Raw genomic sequence first — 25064 nt, 5'->3', positions numbered from 1 at the left:
GCATTCGGACGATGTATAAGAAGGATTAACTTACCAGCATCGTTGTCTCCCGGAACACCTAGGCTGTCGCTGTTGTCGTTGATAAATGCCTCCGCCGTCGAGGTGAAGGTCTGAGGCGACAGGGTAAGATCCGGTCCGCTCTCGCTGTCAAACAGCTCCAAGCTTCCGTTTCCTGAAACAGAAGAGAAGCCGCGCGGTGTGAGTACATTTCTCTCGGGCCTCTGCGTCTTTTGACTTATCATATTAGCCCGAACAGCCGCCGCCACTCTCAGAGCTAACTCTCCGCTCTCTCGAGTCGAGACTCGAGTGGATTTTATGCTCAACCACCTGAGCGAACGAGCGATATCAGGAGAAGCCTGGTAATTAAGCTGTACTTAGGCCGGAGTAATTACAGCAGAGACTGGTGCTTTGTTGTCACTCACTATCGTGACGGGGAATTTGGCATCGAAATTGATATACGAGGACTTGTCAAAAACTTTCGCGTCAGCGCGACCATCTCCCTCGTGACACTGACGCGGTCAAAGGAACAGGATCAAGGCAACTCTTGGCTTTTCATCAACAGCAGCTCCTAAGCGCTCGGAAGTTGATCATTAACCAGGGTATCCTGATATTCGAGGCAACAGGGCAACCCAAAACATCCGACCGGTTTTATAACCAGGACGAGAGGCGCATCACAAACGGCGCCGAATGAACCGAATCTTTTCTTTTTAGATATGTAATCATTATTATTATTATTGATTTATTGTTAGATACCGAGGAGATAAGAGAGAAGATGCAGGGGATTTTGGAGTCCACCGGAGGACAAAGACCGTTGAAACGGCGCGGTAACAAGGGTCGGACAAGTACAAGAGAGACATGCCAGAAGCAGCGTCGCGAACCGTTATAGGTACGGTGAATGGTGGGACCGATAGAATTTCTAATTCTCAACCGACTGTCTTCCACTACCGACGACTGGCTTGCTTATACCTTCTAGTACCGAAAAGTATCAACCACCCTCATGATGTAGGAACTCGGAGAGAAATACTTTCAGGGTCGAATATTGCGACATCAAAGAGTTTTGGTTTTCCATCAGTCATCGTGTTCCAAAGGATAAACGAACCCGCAGGTTACCCAAAGCGTGGCTGTACACCAACACGATGAATCAACCGCGCGGTGCTAGGCTAGTTAAATATGTAAATAATACTGCGGGAGCGTCAAAGCCGATGCCTGATTATCGGCGGCAGGCGGAATGTTGAGAGGCTCCAGGGTCTGCCGGCTACGGTCCGGCAGTTCATGCATTTATGCCGCACGTTTGCACTCTGCATTGTACATACGTTGTAGACGCAGCAGCAGATGACTCGAGTTTGCGTCAGGTTTGCGCGTATCTATCAGAACAGGGAGGACAGGGACTCACTTGAGAGTGAAGATCGAACCGAAGCCCCGAAACCAGCCCATGGCCTTAATACCGATCCGGTATACCGTTGGGACGTTTCGGCCCCTTTGGATCTGTTCTTCTTCAGTGAACGCATCAGTGGTGATCAATGGTGAATGCTGAATTGGGAACAAGGGTCGGCGACTGGGGCAGATAATCGATAGAGATCGATGCGCGTGAGGCGAAACGGTTGTTGGCAAGTCTAATAAATTGCAGGGTATTGTGGTGTTGCGCTACACCAGTTCGCTCATCGGTCCGCAGACATTGACGATTTGGATGAAACGAGAGAGTCCTGCTGGATCGGCATCCGGATAACGGGCAACAATGGCGCCTCAAAGTCACGTAGCACGGCACGAGTCGTCCTTCTCATGCATTTATACGGAATGATCCGTAGCTACTCTCGGTAAATAGAGAATGACGGTGGTACTCGATTCATCAACCCGGGATTGCGAAGAAGAGACCAGACATCAACCAACCCATCGGTTCTCTTCATACCTTTTCAGCTTTCCATGTACGTTGGAGGCTTTCCCTTTGACGAAAAAAAAAACTACGTTAAAACCCGGAGTTGGTGGTGGTAGGTATATAGTAGGTAGGTGGAGCGTGCGTGCGGTGTTGGTGTGAATTTCGAATTTACGGCCTGGCATTATGATTACAAACAGGTAGCAGCCCGGGGAATTAGAGCACAAGGCATTGAAACCGCAACGCGATCCGCAGAAGCGCAACAAATTGAACCGGGAGCAGATAGGTCGCACAACCGGCGTGTATAGGTATATTAAAGGCCCAGAGGGGGTGGGTTTGTAACGTCGGCAACAATACCACCTACAAATACAGGGCTGACCAGAGTACGTGTTAATTTACCTCGGACGAGACCGTGACCCAGCTGAAACGGAGCAACAAGGAGCCGGAAGGTTCCCGGCTATTACCTAACCTACCGGAAGTCATTGCGCGCCGTTTGAAGGAGCTTTCGAATCGGAAAAGCACCGAAAAAGTTGCAGAAACGAGCGATTGGGGATCCGAATCGTACCCTGTGGTTCCGGATTTATATCTCTTTTCGCGGAAAACTACGTCAGTATGGAAAGTCAAGTCGGTTGGATTCAACACGGTGAAATATTTTGAAGAATTTAGAAACTAAACCACGTTCCGTATTCTCAGAGCTGAATGTATGTATAATAACAAAAATTATTATACATAGATAAAAATTGTAAAGAATAAGTAATTACGAAAGGAGCAGGGACTGTACCGGTAACCTAATTAATTTCAATTGTAATTGAAATTGAGAAAGGAAAAGAAAAAGCCTATCGAGAATAATAATACCGGAGATGGGTGGGCACGGCGTCGAAACAAGTTTCGCGAAACTTGAACGGAGAACAGGGGGTGAGAATGATAAGGTAGACCGGTCTCGCACGTATAAACGAGGGGAAGAGAAGGAAGAGCAGGATGAAGTATTAAGTTTATTCAGCGCCCGTCCATATCCTTCGGCAAGCGACGAACCCCGGTTATTAATTTTCCCGATGTATATGGATGAGTTCTGTTCTGACTAGGCAGTCGGTGGCGAGGAAGGTGGGCGGGAAACGGGGGTCGCAGTTGGCGATGGAATACCAAAGGGTGGCTAAATTGCTATCGATCCTGTCGCAAATATCCTTTACTTTATTGTCCTGCCCTACCCCGCGTCACGTACTCTCCTCAATCTCCCCCGCCCTTCTTTCCCCAAACGATATTGCTCCCCGCTTTCTTTCGGCACCTTACTTTATTCGTTGTTGAAAAAAATTTCACGATATGAGCAGACAATAGCTAAAAGTATTCTTCATGAGTACGTCATACGCAAATTGCAGGTATTACGTGATGTGGACACGGAGAAAAGTCGTAATGAAAAATAGCCAGATGGGTATTCGAAACGGCGAAACCGAAGCCCGCTGCAGACCACCTCACGACGACTGTCACACATCGATTCATCGAAGCTTCGATATCCGACCTCCGTTTAAACGTGCACCTGTTGCACCTGCTTGGCTAGGCGGACGTAGATGGGGAAAATTTCAATCGGAATCATTGTTTCACCCTGATACTGATTACGAATGCGTATACGAAAGAGGTATAGCTGAGATCGAATTTGAATTTGGATACGTTCCCTTGGAGCGAAGAAGGCACAGCTGTCAGCGCGACTAGGCGCCACACGGATTATGCATATTACATTGAGAGTCCTCGTTATCTGTCGGGTCCTCCCCCCTCGTGGCGAAATGTTATCACAAAACTTACCCCATAGCGGGAAAGTAAGTGCTTTGAGCCGGTTTCGGGACAGCCACCGAGGCGACGAGAGTCTTGAGAGACTCCACGGGATTCCCCGGTTTACGGGGAAATGTACCTGTGAAAGCCGAAACCCCCGTACAGCATAAGCTCGCGATATTATCCCGGCCTCTTATTTTCCCCCTCGTCGACCGACTGCTCTGCTTCGCACCACCAGAAACACGTGATTCTCTAACTCAAAGCCTTCACGACCAAGATCTACGATACGTCGAACCCTCAATTATTTTTTTATACGACGAATAAAACGAGTAACTAGTGTTCCTTTATTTCTTACCGACGCTAATATTTCGTTTTGTTTGTTGTCGTTTTTGTCTCGACTACGCCACCTGCCATCCATCACGATATCGTTCTTGGCCATTTTTTACCCGCTTAAGAGTGTCCAAGAATTCTAAAAAAACTCAGGGAATCAGTTCAAAATTTCTAATCGATGATCCAATAGTTTGCTTGACAGTATTTTTACCTGTTTGAGAAATAAAATTTTTTAAACATTGTAAAACTCCGGAGATACCGAGAAATCCAATTTGAGTCAGACGTGAGGATATTGTTACAGATGGTTGACACAGGATTAATATTATAATACTCTGAAAAACCAGATCGAGGTAGATAATTATTCACGTTTTCACGATGCGGGGTGAGGTAGACATACGCGGCAAGAAAGGAAGAGAAGGTGGGTCGGGGGCTTGGACGGATCTGCAGCAAGGCGAAATTTGTGTTGAACTTTGCAAATTAATTCGAGACCCATCGAGTTACTCTAGCTAGGGCTATTGTGGGTATAAGCCCGGAGGCTGCTACGCCTATATATATATATATATATATGTATATATGTATATACATACGTCTATTTACGTACTGTATACATATAACCTGAGCCGCGTGGAACAAAGATAATCTAATCATTTTGGGACAGACAGTAATTAGTGCCTCAATCAATAATCACGCGATTATAATTAATACGGCGTAATTAAGGATGGTTAGAGAGGCGATGATTGATAATCAGCCAATTGTTTACCGATTGCCGGTATATGTATAACTATACACGTACACATAAATCCGCATCCCACTTTGGTGACAAAACTCACGATCTTTCATTATAAATACCAGTAATCAAAGCATGAAACTTTTACGTTTAAAGATATAACAAACGAATAGAAAGAAGAAGAGAAAACACAAACATACTGTCGCTTTGTACAACTATTCTAGGTAACTTTGAGTCAATTTGCAATCAGGCTGTACTCCTTCCACTATATCTGACCTGCGAGAGAGATACGCAGAGAGAGAGAGAGAGAGAGAGAGAGAAACAGATAGCCGTCCCGTATTTACCATAATGCGATAAGAGGCGCGGTGTCTCGTACATTTAAACGAGCACTCACTCCTCCTCTCTCTCGGTCTCTCGGTCTCTCGGTCTCTCGGTCGGTCATCCGCCATAGGCTAGACTCCATGGTCCGGGGACGCGGAGTCCTGCGATTGGTTGCGGTCTGATCTATGTCGAAGTGGGCGGGGGCAAAAATGTTTTGATCCTTCGGGCGTTCCCGGTCCAGGAAACCCAAGGTATTAGTCGGGGGTCGACGGTGGCCTGGACCACGAGCCTGCACCAAAGATATCCATCCATCCATCGTACGACTTCCGCCGACTGTGAAATGAGCGGATTCCTGAAAGAAAGTGGATAAAGCTCCCGAATCTCAAGCTTTCTCCTTCCCTCGGTCCATGCAGCATAGCGGCAGGAAATTAGACGATTATTTGGTACCTAGACGTAGCTCTGCCTAGGCGAAGCTTGCGGCGAGGGACCCCAGAAATTGCTGGGAATTACGCGGGTCGAAGGAGCGACCTTGGTTCACTTGCGAATATAACGCGGCCGCGGTTACCGGTTACAAAGTAGGCATTTGCCCGCGCCGCGGCCTAGCGACGGTAATTAAATTAGTTGGTTAAACGAACCGGATTCCTCTGCGAACTGCATCCTTTGCATGTTACCTACACACACAGACATACACACAGGTATTCCAGCTGGACCGTGGCCGCTTTATGGGAGGCTTAATTTCCCCCTTACCTACCCTTCCGCGTTTTCTGCCAACACGCAGGAACTTGTCTGAGACATGACTTGGAAACTGTAAAGGTTCAAGAGAGGATGGTATCCGAAGCCATTTCGTAGATCAACGTCGTACAGTGAGAATAATTCCCAGTGTTTACCAGGGTGTTCCCCAAGGATTTCGGGGGGCGATAAGCAGGCTCCGTCTCCCTGTTATACTTAAATACAATGAGAATAGATAGGTGCGAACCAGCATGAGAGAACGCAGTGCCGCGCGTTGGTGTAGGTACTCGTTACATATTTGCCTTCGGCTTACCGCGATATTGGCTTCAGGTTTCCCAGGCTAATGTCCTACCTCCCGAAGCACGGTTTGCACTCCCGAATGCAGTAAGACCAAGATTGATTCAAGGGATTTGAAGGATCGTCGGGATCCCGGGAATCCAGTCGTCGAGGAACCACACCACCGTATCCCCCAATCGCGGCGTTACGTCACTTTCGGAAGTCTCTGACTTGATCGGATTTCCGGGCCGAGTAGTAGCGTCGAGAAGAAAGGAGCGACGAAATAAAAAAAATAAGAATAAAAATAAAAAATCAAATTTTTGAGTCATCGTGAGGCTGTGAAAAAGTACAGGGACAAAATTCACTGACAGTGAGTGACAACGAGGTACCGTCGAGTCGAGTCGAGTCGAGTCGAGTCGGTTCTCTTTTCTATAGATGTATATACAGAGGGATTGCTGGAGATATAATGTAAGACGGCAGCTACGTAGTGATACTCCGAAGTGAAGTTGGAGACGGGAAAAGGGGGAGAAGAGGAACCTTCTCTCGGAATTAAGAACCCTCGACACTGCTATCCAAGCATTCAGAGTTGATCCCTTCCCACTCTTCTTCCGCCCATCAGTCGCCTCGCATTTCCCGCCCCCGTTCCTTTCAACTTTTTCGTCCTCATTTTCACAAACAGGATATACAAGAGCCCCCCCCCCCCTTCCGCCAGAGTGCTGCGCTCTGACCGTATTTATCTCTTCTCTCTCCTGCTGCTTCGCGCACAATCTTCTCACCTTCTTCGACGTCTCGGCTCGCAACACCCTGGGGCAAAGAGAAAAAAAAAAAAAAAAAAAAAAAAAAAAACCCCGTGGCTTTGCAGAGCTACCGTTTTCTCATTTTCATTCGATATATACCTCTGCCCACTTCTACAGCCACGTAAACTTGGCGCCAGGTGATCGCGAAATTATAGAAGCGAGCACCCACCCAGCCCGAGGGTCGAAATCGGCTTACGACCTCCTCGGTCGAACCGACCGAACTCGTGAAAACAAAGCGGAACAACCATCCGACCGACCAACCCTGCAGGGAACTCCGAGGTTTGTTGCTTTTATTGTAATTTAATGTTATTTATCGTCCCCGGACTATAAACTACCATCTCGTCAGCCCATTTATCTTTAAATCACTAGAATTTCCTCCTAGGCCGCGTCTCATATATATAGATATATATATATCATATTCTTGCGAGCGGAATCTTGCCGCAGCAAGAGCGTGGCCGACTTAACTTCCCTCCGTTTAGAAATTATTACGAAGATCTAACAAATGAGTCTACAAGCTCCCCTACCTAGATAACGAACCTCGGATGCAGTTGCAGTTTCCGCCCGAGTGCATGCCCGTTCCACGTACACCCGTTACACACCTGAATTGCTGTATGATTCACAGCGAGCGAGATTAAGATCCCGTTGATTGTAACGCGATTCAAAAACACGTTCACCCTCCGAAACCCAAAGCACTCGTACTCAACCCCTCATTCATCCATCCGCAGCTCTTTCAAAAGAAACAACACAGAGACATGATAAGTCGGCAAAACGTTTCGTCGCCACCTGCACCGCATGCCCGGGACAGCAGGGAGAGTAAGAAGAGCCGGATGCTGGGAGAAGGCGAAATGGGTGGTAGCTACGAGAGAATTTATGCCGTGCACCCACTGGAGCGCCGGTCAACGGGGGTGCAGCTGGCACGAAGTCAAACAGCGTTCATAATTCACGTAGTTTCGTTTTGCGGTGGTTCGTTGGTGCTGCTGGTGCTAGCAGCACCGCGGGTAGTATCACAATAATTTTACGAGCAAACCGGCGCGGCGCTGCAGTGGTTTCACCCCCAAAACTCGGCTTATTACGAATTGAGGCCGTGTAGGTTTCACAAGGATGATTATGTTTTTCTTTTCGACCTTCTTTCGTTCTTCCTTCTCTCAGCTGTTGTTGTATTTTTCACTCACCCGCTAGTACTAACTATTATCCGAATCAGGGTGAATTATCCGGATGGTTTTAACGAATATACGTAGGAGAGTCATGTCTCCGAGCGATATCTGGAGGTACGATATTCGCCAAGTTCTTGGCGCACCGAAACCTCCCTGCCTCAACCGGCACCGGCGTCCTCGTACGTGTCCTTTAACCAAGTCTCGAAATACGTGACGGTAGGATAATGGCTCGGGTAGGTGGGATAGAAAATCTGCCACCCGCCATCGCCTGCAGGCTGGAGTTCGCCTATTTACCTACCGCACTTATATGTATGTAAGTACATACCTACCACAACACACTGCATCTGTGCACAAATCATCGTTGTAACGTAGGTACCTTCGGTATGCGATGATCAAGAATTTCCATAGACGTGTATAGTTATCAAATGTTTTACCCCAATTAGTTACACACTCAAATTCAAGATCTTTCGTCTTGTACGAAACATTCCCAAAAGCCAACCAGTTGTAGCATATAAACAATAGTAAAAATAATAAATTGACATTTATTTACGCACAGGCATGCGTAAGCTTGATAAAATATACACACCCGTGTGTGTGTGTGTGTGTGTGTGTCAAATTTGCACAACGCGTGGCATGATATGTAGGTAGGTGCGCGAATTTGGAAAGGTTGTACTATAGGGCGAGGATCAGGCGTGAGGTTGGAAAACATTTCTCACATGCAACAAACGACCCTCCTAATCAATCGCCGGTCCCCCTTTCTCCCCCTTTCTCTCCATTGCTCTCCCGTCCACCACCACTACCACCACCACACCCTCACCCCCGTATATACTATATACCCGAGAAACTTAAGCTTAAGCTCGTCGTAACAGGCAGCCTCTCCAATAAATCTTTCTCCTTCTACCCTTTTCCCCCCATCCCTCTCACCATCAGGGCGGTAGCTGGAATCGCTTTGTAGCGGGGCGGTAGACGGGGCGCGATACGAAGATACATAATGTAACCCATCAGTGCTCCGGTGGTGGTGGACTGCTGACGGAAAAGTCTCATTGTGAAGGAAACTATCAAGTCGTATTTATTATACCATTCTAAGTCGACATTCGTAAGCCGGAGAAAATATTATTATACAGATACAGATAAAAAGATATATATATATATATATATGCAAACAAATCAACGGATTAATTTTGTTGAAAATGTGAACGCGGCGGAATGAAATGGGGAAACTCCCGGAGAGTTAGAGTCGCGACGGCATCGCAACTTCCGGGTGATATAAATCAGTTCAAAATCTGTATAATCCTTGAGATACAGTGAGCTGATTAATTGCTATCCTGCAATAACGCAGAAGGAAGGGGGTGGGTGGGTGGATAACGCGATACGCGTAAAAATTGAAAACGAGGAATTTACTAAATTGACCAAGGAAATAAAGGATGTCCATTGGGGTGGTCCTTGTTTAGAATGTTGATGAATTTTCTCCGCTCCACCCAGCAAATCATCTTTGAACAATTAAAAAGAAATAGTTTTTCTAAATTTTTCAGATTTTTACCTCAAATCTAGGACAGTCCGCTTTGTGATAAAAGTTTCTTATGGAAATAACATGAGACAGTAGCACCAATGTACACTAAAACCTCGCACTTAAAGATTTTCGGAACATTGTTAATTTTACAACAAAGTATATACACGGAGAAAAAGAATTTTGTCCCATCTTATTTTCCCATAAGAAACTTCGATCACAATAAAGCGGATCATTTTAGAGGTGTAGTAAAAATCTGTTTGAAGTTGATTCAGCGGGTGGTGGGGAAAAAATTCGCCAACATTCCAAATAAGGATCACCTTAACGGCCGTATAGGTACGCCGACTTACCTGTACCGGCGCCACCCAATCTGAGGACAGTGTCACCCTGAAGCGAGATGGATAGAGTAGCGGTGTCCTCGAGACGGGCCAAGACTTCTTCAGGAATGTCCTCAGGTTCGCGAAGCCTCAGGGTGACCTCGCCGGTACTCCCGCCTCCTCCGGCGCCCCCACCGGCTTCCCCGTTGCTCATGGAGGCCGAGTACATGAACACGGAGCCATACCCGTGCAGGGATTGCAACGGCAGTCTCACGCCACCCACCTCCCCGACCGGACCCTGAAATCAGACGAGTCAGGGGTCAAGAAGGCATTCAAGGTAGGTGCATGCTCTTCGAGATCGAAGAGACGACCATCGATTACTCGAAGGTCCATTACGTACGAGAAAGAGCTTCGCTATTCTCTGATTGAAACTTCCACAGCCCTAAGGGTTCTTCCTTACAGAGTTCCTCACACCTGCCAATCCGTTTCGCAAAAGTCGTCGCGCGACCCTCGAATTCCTTTATACAAAATAACGTAAAGTCCTCCCGTTTCCAGGTCACGAGAATGGCAGAGAACGCACGTGCGGATGCGACCCACTTTACGTCGTTATGCCATAACCAAACGTAGTCGATACCGTTCTCCTTTTTGCTGTTGCCAACGCGGGCGTAGTTCGGTGTTGCGTTTACTACGCCCCCGTCGTTGGCTGTGCAGTTTGGCAACGTGGGAACAATATTCAAAAGCCGAATTCATATCCGAGCAATAAAATCCGACATTGGTATGGTGTATGCCACACGGCGATTGGATTTTCATTGGAATAATATTTCCAACTCGTGTAAATATTATATTCGTTGAATTACTGTACGTACACTTGACAGGCGTATTAAATTTTTTTCCCCGTTACGTACAATAAATACGGCATTATATATACCTGCGATGCATGTACATACATACATAGGGTAGGTTCCTACGTGTAGTGGTACGTGCAGCATGGTAGGTGATCGTTATTATTATACCTTTTCGCGAATTACTCGACTCTCATCTCTCCGCCGCCCACTCTCGACTGCAAACCATTTTCCATCTCGCTAATTGGCCTCCTCCGTCGAATGCCTGTATAATATGTAATTTACTGCATGGTCGAGCACCGTTTCGAGAGTGAGTGAATCGAGGATGGGAAATTAAAAATATTAACGCAAGTGCGTTACGCATTGAGCCGCGTTTCTATCATCGTCTTCCCTCTCGTGTCCGCCCGACAACACGTGAAATCAATATGTTACGGGCGGAAAAGCCTGCACTCGGAAACCGTTACACGCCAGACTCCAAAATGCAATCGCGCAGTTTCGCTACAACAACACGCCGTTTGATTTCCATGTGCACTTTCACCGTGGCTATGCAGGTATATAAACATAGTAAAATATGGCGAACAGCGGAAAGAGACAAAGTCCAAGTCCTTGCTGCGCCACGTCGCGACGAGCGTACGTGAGATGATAAACTTGTGTGACCGGCGCACGTACGTGGAGACGAGGAGAGTTCTTCCTGCACTCCGGGGAAGAGGAGAAGTTTTCTTCTTCTTCTTCTTCTTCTTCTCGCTCCTCCTCCTCCTCCTCCTCCTCGGGAATAAGATAACCACCAAAGACGCAGCAGCGCCTCCGCCAAAGTCAGCAATAAAGATCGATGATGGGGTTACTACCGAGTTCCAACTAGAACATCCGACTTGTTTACTCGACGTGCTGCCGAGGGTTCGTATTCGCGTAACTTCGTGCCGGTAATCCGAAATGCTGAAATAAGGAAAACGTGCGACGATTCGTGTTACGGTTCGATCCCTGATTAAGGACGGTGGTTTCATTTTTAGTATTCAGTGGTTTTTACGCAGTCTAAGTGTAAAGTGACTCTCGCCTGCACTGATATACATATATACATATACACATAGTATATACAATATGTACATATATTGGGAAAAATTAGCAATAACTTTCACCGGCAGGCAGCGGTTGCACCGCCCCTGGGATCCCTTCGCGTCAACTTTCCGCGCTTCTTCCTACGTCGTTTGACTTTACGACCGAGTTTGTTGACGAAAATGTTCCGGGGTGATAAAAAGTCGAGGTCGTCCGGAAACATCGACCGACCATAGGATAAGAACGAGATGAGGTAGCGAGAGGGTTGGAGTAAACGACGGGGTTTGAAGAATCTGTATAGGTGGAGCTCGCTGTTGCCCGATAAACCGATGCTGAGTAAACAACGGCAAATACTCGTCGACCTCTCCCAAGTTGCGGACTGTACCTAAAACTCGACCCTAAACCGGAATCTCAACCCGCGCCTTAGCTCCAGCGAGGTATCTAAACTCGGCGAGGTGCAAACAGAGAGGCAAGCAAGCTGGCACAGAATCGCTCCTTAGACGCCTGGATTTTGCTATCAAGACGGAGGGAAAGACGGAGGCGGAAGGAAACAAAAAAGACTAAAAACCGCGAGGAATCTGTCAAGAGGTGAAGCAATTTATCGCGGTATAACGAAGTACCTGTACTATCGTAACGAGTCTACTCTAGGTAGCAGCTGCAGAAAGTAAAATTGTCCAAGGTTTATGGGGCGGATAATCGACGTGTCATATCCACCGTGATGCGACGGGATCAACGCCATTCAAAGGGCTCAGAAATTCGACTTTAATCCCGGGTTGTTCTCCGGATGAACGCCTCCGCGATTCGCGTAGTAATAATTGGTCAAGCTGGTGCCGATTGCTGGGCGAACCCCTCGGCTCGTTGGAGCTGGATACTCGAATATATTTCGACTGAAGGGTTCGGTCGGTGGAAAGAGAGGAGCGGGAAATAGGGAATAGTGGGAAGCGGGAAGTGAGGGAGGAGGAAAAATGGAGGTGGACTCTGTCCATTGTCGTCGGCGTTCGATTCGTTCGAAAATTTACGCTTCGCTTGAACCCTGCAGAGCGCGGTGGTGAAATTTTCTGTACCTACCCAGGACCACCTATCAGCAACCGCGAAATATTCAATACCACGCACGAGGGGCGTTGCAACGGCCTCAACACACTGTACATATACACATATATATGTACGCACACACACACAAAATATACACGCAAGCATACATATATGAAACATCCATCCGGTTGTATCGAGATTTTATTTACCACGACGAGACCGCCGCCGCGAGATGCGAGATGTGCGAAAACCCGTCAAAGCCTGAACGTGACGGAAGCTCAGAGGGCTTAGAATTTCTGGTGAAAAGAAGAAGAAGGAGGAGAAGAAAAAGCTGGGAGTCGGGAATGTCGCGTGCGGCTATAGAAAATCAGCGGCCGGTTCTAATCCGATTCGATTCCGCGTAGCTGTGCTTATTTGACGGGAAGAGAACGGGGAGAAGGATCGATACTCGTCCCTTTTTATCGGGCATACCTATATACTATATGTATATATATATATATATATATATATATATATATAAATACGAAAGATGCGATAGGGAAAAATCGGGAGGATAGCTCCGCTCCGAGACGAAACTCTCAAGGGTAATTCTATAATCGGCCAGTAAAAAGTTATACGGCCGATTGTTTGGCCCCGCGAGTCCTGAAACCTGAGCCCCGCATCTTTCTTCGTACGATTCGAGTCCTGCGGAGCGCACAACCCATTTCTCTATATGCGTATGTACGTGACAAGAATATATCTCGCCGTCACGAGGGATGAAGAAAAAACGGAAAAACTAGAAGGAAAAGGTTCGGCGACGGGGGAGGTGGAAACAAAAGGCACGACGCGACGTCACGTTGTACGTACGTACGTACGTCAAGCGAGGTGCAGGAAAGTAATTAATTGTTTCCAAGACTTTGCAAACACACGTCGTGCCCGCTGTGCGTGGGCGCAAAAAGCGATCCGTCAAAGCCTCGGGGCCGATTGCGCATCTGCAGATTACGCCGCGGTAATATTGCAATAACGTCCGTTACACGGTCGAGTAGATCCGATCGATACCCGAGTCGGGCCTTTGGATATACAAGGTTGGTGAATACCTACCTGTGCGAAGCGTCGGGATTGAACGTTTGCGAATCGGTTATACAGGTGTATATACATACATATTCCAGGCTTGAATTTACGGAAGCAAAGAGGAGGGAGGAGAAGAGACAGAGTGATAAAGCGAGGCCGAGATCTTTCGGAGAGTAGGAGAGGAAAGACATTGATCACCGAACAAGGCGATCAATCAAACTGCCCACCGTCCACCGGATACCTACTACCATAAACATGTATATATATGTATACACACACGCGCGCACACACACAGACAGACATATATGCGTGACGAAGCGCTCGCCAGCTTTCCTCCCTCGGTAAGATTTCGCCTACAGGTATCTTCCTTCTCTGACAATTGATACGAATCTTTCTCACGTACGTGTATGTTCGCTTGTAGCGCCAAGACTATTCAGACGATTTTGATTACTTTTTTTTTCTGTGAATAGTTACAACGTCCGGTCAGGTCTTACAATTAGGCTGCATGCTTCGTTACAACGAAATCAATAGTTTTGAAGATGCAACGATATTTGTAAGTCAAATCGGAAGGGAATCGCATAATTATGCGACCGTTGATCAAACTCCTAGAGATAGAGAAGAGTTATGTTGAAGATTTTTCAATGTCTCAAAAAAGTCCATTTTTTCCACAAGAAGCTTTTGAAAATATTCGTGGATGAAGGCGCGACAGGCTGCTAGTATATCGTATATACATATAAGTCGGAATTTAATAGGTGTGTCAAACTAATAATCCTGTATTGTAAATTTGATAACGTCATTGCAACGTGATGAAACGAAACGGTGTATCTTCAATATGGCATGCGGTGAAGTTCATGGGACTGCGGTGATCGCAAAATTTAAAATCATTCCGGAAGTATGTAAAATAAAATTCATACCAACTAAAATGCAACAAGTTCACCCAAGGGATTAAAAGAAAATAAAAAATAAACATCGCAATAAAATCGGTTTATTAGATATCACCATTCATATAACACAAGTTGCCAAGTTCCTGATAATTTCGTGTCCCAGACATGTTCTTACATCTTTATAGCAGTGCACTTAGCAAGCTGTATTACCAGAGCTAATTGACCAGCCCTGCGTGTTTCTAAAAGGGGAAAAGCCGGCGGGGGCGGGGAGGAGCGAAGGGAGGCATCCTATAAGGGCTTGCGTTTCGAGGCATGGCGAAGCGTCAGGTGGCAAGGTGCAATCAGAGAGAGAGAGAGAGAGGAAAGCGAGAAAGGAAGGGTGGGAGGGGATCCGGGGTTCCCCGTCACGTTGATAATTTCGGCCACCGCGACAGCTAATAACAGGGCCGAGCAGGACGATTACCTTCTCGCCAATGTCCCAGTCACGCGAGAAAGCGAACGTACAGGACTCCGCCTCGTCGCCTCCTATGCTAATATCATTCCCTCGTTTATTCGCCAAATAAACCTGTGTAGGACTTTGGAGAAAAGTAAGAGAGAAAAAAAGAAATCAAAAAACGAACGACATGAGTTTTAAATAAATTTTGTCGCGTTTGGCGAATTTTCAAAAATACAAACGATGTCCGGTGTGTATTTTTCACTTCAAAATTCTTTCGAACAAAATAAGAATATCAAGAACGGAGTGAAAGAATAACTAACGTACGCGTACGGTACGTTGTAACGTGGCATTCTGAGTTGAGAAAATAATAAATTACAGAGACATTAAATCGAGTGGGGTGTACACGGCAGGTGGGAACCGGCCGATCCCGGTCCTTAATCGACTAACCTCGCAAAGCCTTTTCAAATATGCAGAGTGTCAGGGGTAAGCTCGACGATACATTCTCTCGGAGAACCGCGACGAGCAGGACGAGGGACGAAACTACGTAGGCGTCATTTTAGCCGCCGCCGCCTCCGCCTCCGCCGCCTCCGCCGCGCTTCACGCCTCGCCGATCTTTCACTTTAATAATATACATATGTAAAAAAGTAAGCACACATGTGTGCGAACCGCGTAGCTTATACACCTCCTCCCCGATGAACGCGTATAATATAAACGTGAAAATATGCTTTATATGTATACCTATATACTCTCAGTACTTACACATAGTCACGCAGGTTGGTTGTACAATGAAAATAATAATCATAATAACAAGAAGATAAAGTTATATAAAATCCCGGACAAATTCTGAGGGGTAACTTTGCCTCTTGGTAACCTTAAATCATGTTATGCGGATAAGGAAAATCATAAGCTTCGTGAAATTCAATTTAAAGGGTATATTACAATTATAAAAACGACGAAACATTTTTTATAATTTGATTTCTATTCTCCGACGAATGTGTATATATATATATGGACCACGACGTCTCAAGATGAGTCGTTAGGAAATGTATAGTAAAGTCTTCATACTTATACAAGTGGAATTATAAGGGTTACTTAATCGCGAGGTTTATAATTAAGAGAACGATCGTTCCGACTCTGCTTTCTCCTTCTTTCATTATCCTATTTCGTTACTTGGCTAGAGACCACTCGTCGCTTCTCGTCTCGAAAATAAAGTCAAGCTTCCTCTATCCGTTCGGAGTTATGCATCCAGCCAGCCACCACGCCATTGAACAACCCCAAAGGTTCTCTGTTTATAGCCCGCGAAACGTCAGTTGGGACTTTTTATTTACTCACATGGATAGGCACATAGATACACACATGTAGAGCCGCTTCTTCCTTCCATACTTCCTTCCTTCCGGGTCTAGATTTCATCAACGGAAGTATAAAAATAATGTCGGTATAAAAACAGCGGGGAATCGCGTACACGCTGCGGGATGAAACGAAATAGAAATGAAAAAAAGTTGAATAAATAAAAGAAACCGCGGTTCACCCATAGAAGCCATACGTTCATCCACGGTGGTTTGCCAGTCATTTTAATAACGAGGTAGGCGTTTATTCGGGCAACTAGGTATAATATTATACGGTTAAATACAGACGAGGGGGGCGGCGTCTTCATCCCCGTCATCATCATCGCGGCATATTTTTGGCGCCTTAGAGCTGCGCCTCCGCCAATGAGTGTCCTCCAAATATTTGCTACATACTTAACGAGAAGAGAGGCGTGCAACCCTTTCGGCGCAAGCTTCGTTTTATACCCACGTATCATCCCCTTCTGTATACGACTTATATACTATACCCATATAATCCTCCGCCTGCAAACACGCCTTACTATTCACAGCTACGTGAATGTGAACAAAAATCTCGAGCTGCTCGCTCGCTTGTAACACGGAATATTTCCGAATTAATAGAGACGAAAATCTAGTTTAAATATCGAACATTTTTTCATCTCTGAAAAATACGAGTGGTTAATTGTGGGTACATGCATGTCGTGGTAAAATATTCTTTATATCATACATATATACTGTTCTAAATACTTTTTACAGTCACTTATATTCTTTTCCCTATAATAAAATGCTAAAACGGTGAGCGTAAAGGGTAATTAAGTTAAATGTAGACAGGTGCCATCCCCTAGTCTTATCACTGCTGGAGCGGTTTCTTTTGTTCCTACCGGTACATGTATAAATGTACATTATACACACAGAGGTATACATTATGTATATATATATATATATATACACACACATATTATATAGACTGTGGTTAAGGTCACAGCCTCGGAATCCCCCCCGCGCCCCGCGCCCCGCGCCACGAGTAGCGAGGAGAATCTCTCTTTTATACATGGCGGCGTCTTCCTCCTCGTTCAGCGAGGGTGGTGCCCATGTTTATTCAAGAACCCCACGTAGAAAAGATATTCCGCGCGAACCGACGTGACACTCCGCCGCTGCGGAAGCGACGCGGAAATGAAAAAGTTATACTTTTCATGTACGGTGTAGTATACGTGCACACATACATAGGTAAGTTCAAGATGTATTTCGCTAATACATCATGCGAATGGCGTATACACTGACATGAGAGGAAAAAGTCGTTGAATCAACTGTTTGTGAATGTGCGTAACCAGCACACGTTGAGTAAATTGAATATTTATTTGTGTCAATTCCAGATCTGTTGGTCTATCAAAATGTCTAGTTGGACTATTTAAATCAACTTTTGTTTCTCACTTGTACTTGTTTTTAGCTTGTGCTCGCTGTAGCGAAAGTTGATCAGTATCAAAGCCTCGTCAAAGTGATTTAAACCTCCCGCAGGATCTCTTATCCTCTCCGCGTCTTCCGTCGCGTAAACCAAACGAATAAATATCTACCCACGTAGGTACCTCTGTATGTGTACGAAGCCGAAAACGGGCGGCCATGATGGCGGTGATACCGCTCGCTCGGCTCGCATCTGCGCTGCCGGTCGAATCGAATGGCAAATATTAGCATTGCTAGGGAAACACAAGCGCCTCTCTTCACCGACGGGTTGAAGTACCGAACCAGCCAACCTACCGACGTACCTGGACGGCTTACACCCACCAACCCACCAACCCACCAACCCACCAACCCACCAACCCACCAACCTACCGCCTATCAACCTTCGCCCAGAATCGAGGGAGGAACGAAACCTTCATCCTCTCGCCGCCCTTCGAAAGCCGCTTAAAGCTCGCCCTCTTCTTCCGTTGAACCCTACCCCTCCCCCCCCCCCTTCGCTCCAAGATCCTATTCGGCCATTTTTTGAATGATTATACGTCTACAATAATTCAAAAAAAATGTTCCAACAGAAGAAGTCAATTAACGGTGCTGAAATTAGTGACGTTAACATGACGAAACAATGAGGGGGGGAGGGGTTTAATATTTTTATATAGTGATTTTGAAGTAGTTAACTTTTCAAATGCTATACTTATGCTACAGATGTTGCAGTTGTAGTTCGCGTTGAGCGGAAAATCGTAGATTTAAGGAAAGACTTTGGTGAAATTTTAGACAAAAATCGGTTCTTTCATTTTTACAGGATTAAGGAAAAAAAAGTCGTATAAAAAAATCTTTCCACTAATTTTCAGGTTATGGTATTATACGCGTTGAAAAAAAAACGTTTCAACCTTCCGCGATGACAACGTATATATTCGCATGGTACCTTTTGAAGAAGTTTTTGTCCACCGCTGGAAAAAATTCCTTGCGAATACACTTCCATCGCTTGTTTCAAGGTCTGCAACTACCATGATCTAAAAAAAATTGTTAGTAAGATTTTTTAACACAACTTCTAGGTAACGATTTTTCAAACTTCCCCGAAGTCTCCCCCTAAAAATAACAAGATCATAGCAAGTGTTACATGTGGCAAGTCGTTGCTATTCACACATCTGGTTACATCTATTATTTTTATAGATATTAAGTAAGACGACAAGAGAGACGTACAAGCAAGCCTGCGAGATTTAGTGCCGCGCTTTTGAGTCAGGGTTTGAAAATGCGGGATGGGGTGGGACGAGGGGGTTGGAGGGTGGCGAGCGCCTGCGGGACTGTTGCATAATGCAGGTGCGATTCCCGACCTCTCAACGCCTCCCCTTGTATTATACTGTACTTTATACCCACCTAGCGAAGCACATGCGTAAACCCGCCACTCGCTACACGATATTGTATTCGTAAGAAGCACTTTTTGCGGCTGTCCGCAGAGGGAGGTTTACACGAGTTAGTGTGCATATTACGTATGTATGCACCTGCATACGGCTACCTGGTGCATCTAAATTGATGGATAGTTTCAGCTTGTCGGCTATTTATTACATTTCACTCGACTTCGTCTTCCTCATCCTATCATTATTATTATTATTATTATTATTATTATTATTAGCAAAAGTTTTACTACTTTCCTTAAATTATTCTTATCTACATTCTCATTTTTTATTTACATTTTATTTTGTTGTATTTTCAAAATTTCACCTATGCTTCAAGCACATTTTTACATTGTCGTAATCACCAACAATTCTGCATGTAGCTTTTATTTTTGCAATTACTTGGACTATCCAAGGATCCAAGGACTATGAATGAATGAATAAATAAATAGATAAACTTATTTTTTGAAACACGAATTTATATCAATATCCGTAATGAAATGCGTTATATCACGTGCGTAAAACGAGGTAGTCATTAATGAAACCTCGGTATGTATTTACGTAGTAGAAGAAAAAGAATGAAAGAAAATGAAGGGGACGTAGATACCTGCTATTGACCGATTGATTCCCGGAAAGTATACTACGGAATTACGACCCCACCGAGCTTTGAGTATAGCTATAGAACCCTCAGCTTTCCTTATTATTATACCTATATGGACGCCGCGCCAGAGGAAAAATAAACAACACTCGTTTGTAGAGGTATAACAGGTGGTGTTCAGCGGAATTGATGTAAGGCTTACTTATACGAATCACTACCCTATATAATATCCGAAGTGTTATTCGCGTCAATGGAAAAACTGGCTAGTCCCGTAGTCGTCAGGTGACTTTTCCTCTTTCGATTCAAGCATACTTTTCATGCATGTTAATTTATATATATAAGTGTTTCCGAAATGTGACAAGTGAAACGCTCCCAAAATTTCTTCCAAATAAATAAATTTAAATCTCGTCAAAAGCACAGGCCTCCTGTGATATCTGAACCCTAGATAAAAATAAGAAGATTCTTATTTGTTTATTTATTTATTTGAATTCAATCGAGGTTGGGGCATCAAAGTGAAACTTGGAAAAATTTCAAAATAAAAACTACCCAAGGCAGATATACCTGCAGGTTTTGTTTTCTTTTCTTCTTTTGCCAATCAAGTCAGTTCCGTTTGTCAATTTTGCATTTGCAATTTTTTTCATCTGTGAATAGCTAGAGGGTGCCGCTCTGCGCGATTTGAGTGCGGTGTAAATAGGTATAGGTATACAGACGTAGAGGAGAGGACGAATCGGTATTATTTACGCTAGAATTGAAGGAAATATTACATTTTTAAACCAACCATGCACCTCGGCTTCGCCGAATGCCGAGGGGGTTGAAAGAAGAGCAAAGAGAAAAGCGGAGAGGAGAGAAGAGTGGAGAGGAGAGGAGGGGAGAGTGCAAGCTCGCAGCTCTCTCCATTACCATTTATAGTGATTCCTGAACCAACTGCTCGCACTTTCTAACGGGTGACTACCCACCCCGATGCCGATGATAACGCATCGAGGAACCGGAAAACCTCTGATTTATAGCTTTCGTCACGCTACGATGGGAATTCACTTATACATAACGATGTCTTCGATAATTCTGTTTCTCTCTGCACAACGTTCGCGATAAAGCGTATGCAATTTTTTATAAGACTGTCCTCACTTTGAAAAGCACTAGTTTTGTTTGTTTTTTTTTTTAGTTTTTTTCGACACAGTTCGAATTTTCTACAATATTTCGAAAAATCATGTGTCAGACATCGAAATTTTTCTTCTCACTGTTTTCAAGCTTTTCAAAAAAGCGATGGCGTATAATCGAATCGTTTAAACCGGCAAATTTATTTCCCCATATTACACCGCTACACCCATTAACCATAACCGTTTATGGGTACAATTACTCGATTACTCCGAACCTGCGGATAAAATTGATTCGCGATGGCGAATGACAGACAATGTTTGGAGGATGCAATTATTCAACCTGCGTGGCTTTTACACCGACGCAAAACGAATGCGAAGATGAGTCGAGATTGGACTAGGATGTGTACCTATTATTTATTGTTTACCGACTCGTGTCGCCGCACAAGCCGAAGTTATCGAGCCTTGCTCTACTGTAGGTATACAGGTACCTAGAGGTATTATATGTAAGGCGAGGCGGTGGGAAAACTCAACGCGAGTTCTATACTATACCTACAATTTACGTATCGGAAAACGTGAAAATTGATACGGGTAATTTGCAAGTTGCAGGGAGCTGCGAACTGCATGTATACAACAACATAACTATAATAAACGAAACGAAGTTTCTCTTATACGTATATACATATTTCCTCGATCATCCCTGTTATATCTATACATATATGTATACTCTATAAAACACATGTATAGAACCGTTGTACAAATGACAAAGAAACGGTAGGCATGATTATCTTCCTCCCTCCCCCCTCCTCTCCGCGGCGCTTAACGCTTTTTCATTCTCTTCACATGCACAGTTATATACAATGTATGGTGTACATACATCTTTAGATAGACATGTATAGGTATGGATATAAACGGAGGGGTGGAAAATAAATCGAGCGCGCAAGATTCTTCTGGAAATGACAGAAAATTCAATAATCCTAAGAAGTAGTGGCTGCTGACAGAGGTATAAACGCGACAGGTGTATATATATATATATACGAAATGTATTTGCAATGGTCGGCGAGGAAAGAAGTTGATGGGGATGCGGGATGCGCTCGTGAAAGAGAGAGAGAAAGAGAGAAAATCGAGAAAATGAAAGAGAAAGATCGACCGTGTGTGTGACTTCTCGATGTGTATATATACATCATATAATGCATGTACACCGTAAATGTATATACAATTTATACATGACATGTGGGCACACACGTGTGTGTGTGTGTGTGTGTGTGTGTGTGTGTGTGCAGTAACACGTGTGCAGGAGAGTCAAACAAAGAGGACTAAAGATCTTCTCTTCCCTATCTCTTTCGGTAAAAGTTCGCAAGATGTATGCGTGTGTGCGTGTGTGTTTGTATACATGTTACAGAACGGGTATTATACATATAGGTATGCATTACCCACTTCGCTGCTTTTACTTCGCAGGGATATTCTTTTTTCTTTCTTTCCTTTTTTTTTTTTTTTTTTAATTTTTTTATTTTTCTTACTTCACAATCAGTTATCTCAGTTCTTCGTTTCTCTTTTCTTTACTTCTCTGTCACTTCTTTTTCTTCACGCACACATAATTCTCGCGTAGTTTTCTCTCCACCGCCACACTTGACTACCGCTTACCGCTGCCCCCCCCCCCCCCCCCCCAGCCAACCCCGCCGCCGTTAGGCAGCACCGCCAGCAAACCCCCGTAACTCTACCTTTTGTCCTATAAAAACTCCTTAAATTTACAATAAAAAATATTAAGGGTCACTTATCGGGATGAAAACTATCCTACCTCTCAAGTTTGACCAAGCAATACACATTCACAAAATTTCGTTAAAAATGGTTGAGCAGTTACGGAAATTAGCGTGGACGAACATCCTGACACGAGATTTTTATTATATACAAAGATATATGATATATAAATATGATATGTATACGAAGTACCGTAGGACATGCATATATGCACATGTACATGCACGTATATATATATATATATATATATATATATATATATATATATGTATGTATATAATACAAAACGCCTGAGGGAGGAAATGGAGGCAGGCATCTCTATAACTAAGGCGACGAAGGTTTACTACTATTTACATACTATATAGAATTTGAATTGAAAATCAGCGGCGGCGGCAGCGGCGGAAACGTTTCCGAAACATCCGAAAATTTTTACCCCCTAGTAAAAATCTCATGCATGGAAAAATATTCAATCGTATCCCGCTCGCTCGATGCGTACAATCTTCAACCCCCGACATGCATGTATGTATAGATAGGCGTGTACGTACGTTGTACAGACATAATACATATGATATTCCTACGTATATATACGAATAAGCTGAAACGTAAACGAAACGGCTAGAGTACTACCTTGAAGAATGGTAGATTTATAAAAAAAAATAAAAATAAAAAAATACCCGAGCGAAGCCTAAAAGCTTGAGGCATCATCTGTAGATTTGCGAGATACTTACAACATTCGAACGAAATATAAGCGCGAATGCGAAACGTTAAGCTATAATACCTGCTATAATTGACGTGAGTATAATGTGAGTCTGGTCTGTGTAAGAAAAACAATAACAGGATCCATGGATCAAAGAAGCGTCTCGGGCTTTGGGAAAAATGTTCGGCGTGGCTTAGGACGGGCGTGTTGGTGGTGGGTATGGTCTCTCGAGTTTAACGTTTACGCCGGACGGCGCATGGCGGCTGTGTGATCCCGTCGTCGTCGACGACGTCGACGTAACCGCGAGGCGAGGCGAGGGCGGCGAGGCGAGGCGACGTCGTGGCCTTTGGAAATTCTGGTCGTCACGTCGTGCAAAAGGAGAGCCAGCAGCGACGAGAGAGACAATCGGGTTGCTACATCGAAAAGATCAATAGCTAAGAGGATCGCTAAGGTCTCCTTTGATAAGCGTTCTATTTCGGATTCCTGCCTCGATGCTCGATCCCCGTAAATAATTGCTGCAGCCTTTATGTATATCTACATATACATGCATTGTAACTTTCGGTTAGTACAAGAAAATAAAGGGGTTCTCCGACAGTAAAGCAAATTCACCGAAACACAGAAAATGTAGGGCAAAATCGTATATTCAAAGCAAACGCGAGAGAGAGAGAGAGAGAGAGAGAGAGAGAGAGAGAGAGAGAAACTGTTTTTACAATAATGGTGGGTGGCTCAGAAGCCAAGTAATTCATCAATTGGTAACATGTTTTTGTCTTAAATGTCTAAGACCCCCTTGTTTAAATATACAGGGTGAGAAGATACCTTCGTTACACCATCATGTATACTGCATTTATCTGTTAAATTTTATATCCCGAGGACAAAAACTGATCGCGTGATAGTCAATTTTTGTATTCTTTATATTTTCCGTAGGGTGTTTGACGTTAAAAAAGATGAATCGAATATATAGATATTGTAGGTTATACGATGAGATAGAAGGTGTAAGAAGATGAAAGGAAAAACTTGCGAGTTGAGTGAATAATTTTTATTCTCCCTCCTTGTATCTGATTTTATCGATGCTTTGATAAAATTCGAACATAATATTAGGGAAATCCACACGTCTGTGATATACAACGTGGATATAATGCTCGACGTGTTATATAACTTGACACACACGATGCCCGTGAACCGGTGTTGTGTTGTATTCGTTTCCCGAATCCAATCAATTCTTTCTTTCTTTCTTTCTTTCTTTCTTTCTTTCTTCCCTCCTCCAACCCCCATCTTATGTATAACCTAGACGTCCTAAGCTTCCCGCGAGTTTCGCCTGCAAAGAGACAAATAACTTTCCCTCTCCCTCGCCCACGTCGACGTCGACGTCACGAGATCTTTCTCCGACGAATAAAATATAACTGACAAAATTCGCGAAAAGACGAAATTCACCCGAGTCAAGAATACGGTAACAACAACAGCAACAATTTATACACAATCTCATAGTTAAATTAATCCTACATTTTATATCCCAAAATTTCGTCACTAAATTTCGTGCTACTTTTTTTTTTAACCATCAACAGTTTGAACAAATCGTCGCAGATTCAATCGATATTGCCAATGAATTATGAAAAATGCATGTACCTAGAAAGAGAAAAAAAAATAATACGAATGCAGACGAAAAGCGTCG

The 25064-nt window shown here is 44.4% G+C and overlaps 1 protein-coding gene across 7 annotated transcripts in view; it reads right to left on the bottom strand.

Annotated features, from left to right (window-relative positions):
* LOC124408381 overlaps positions 1-25064 on the bottom strand; it is a 164644-nt gene that overhangs the window by 47057 nt on the left and 92523 nt on the right. For all 7 annotated transcript variants that reach the window (XM_046885284.1, XM_046885286.1, XM_046885289.1 and 4 more), the window contains 2 exons: positions 9823-10087; positions 35-172 (listed from right to left, as the gene is read on the bottom strand). In XM_046885284.1, the coding sequence (XP_046741240.1) occupies positions 35-172; positions 9823-10087 (403 nt within the window). The remainder of the gene's footprint in view (positions 1-34; positions 173-9822; positions 10088-25064) is intronic.

The sequence above is a fragment of the Diprion similis genome, chromosome 7 (genome assembly GCF_021155765.1).
Source record: "Diprion similis isolate iyDipSimi1 chromosome 7, iyDipSimi1.1, whole genome shotgun sequence".
NCBI lineage: Eukaryota > Metazoa > Arthropoda > Insecta > Hymenoptera > Diprionidae > Diprion > Diprion similis.
The sequence above is the reverse complement of the archived record's forward strand: the minus strand, read 5'-3'. Positions and strand labels throughout refer to the sequence as shown.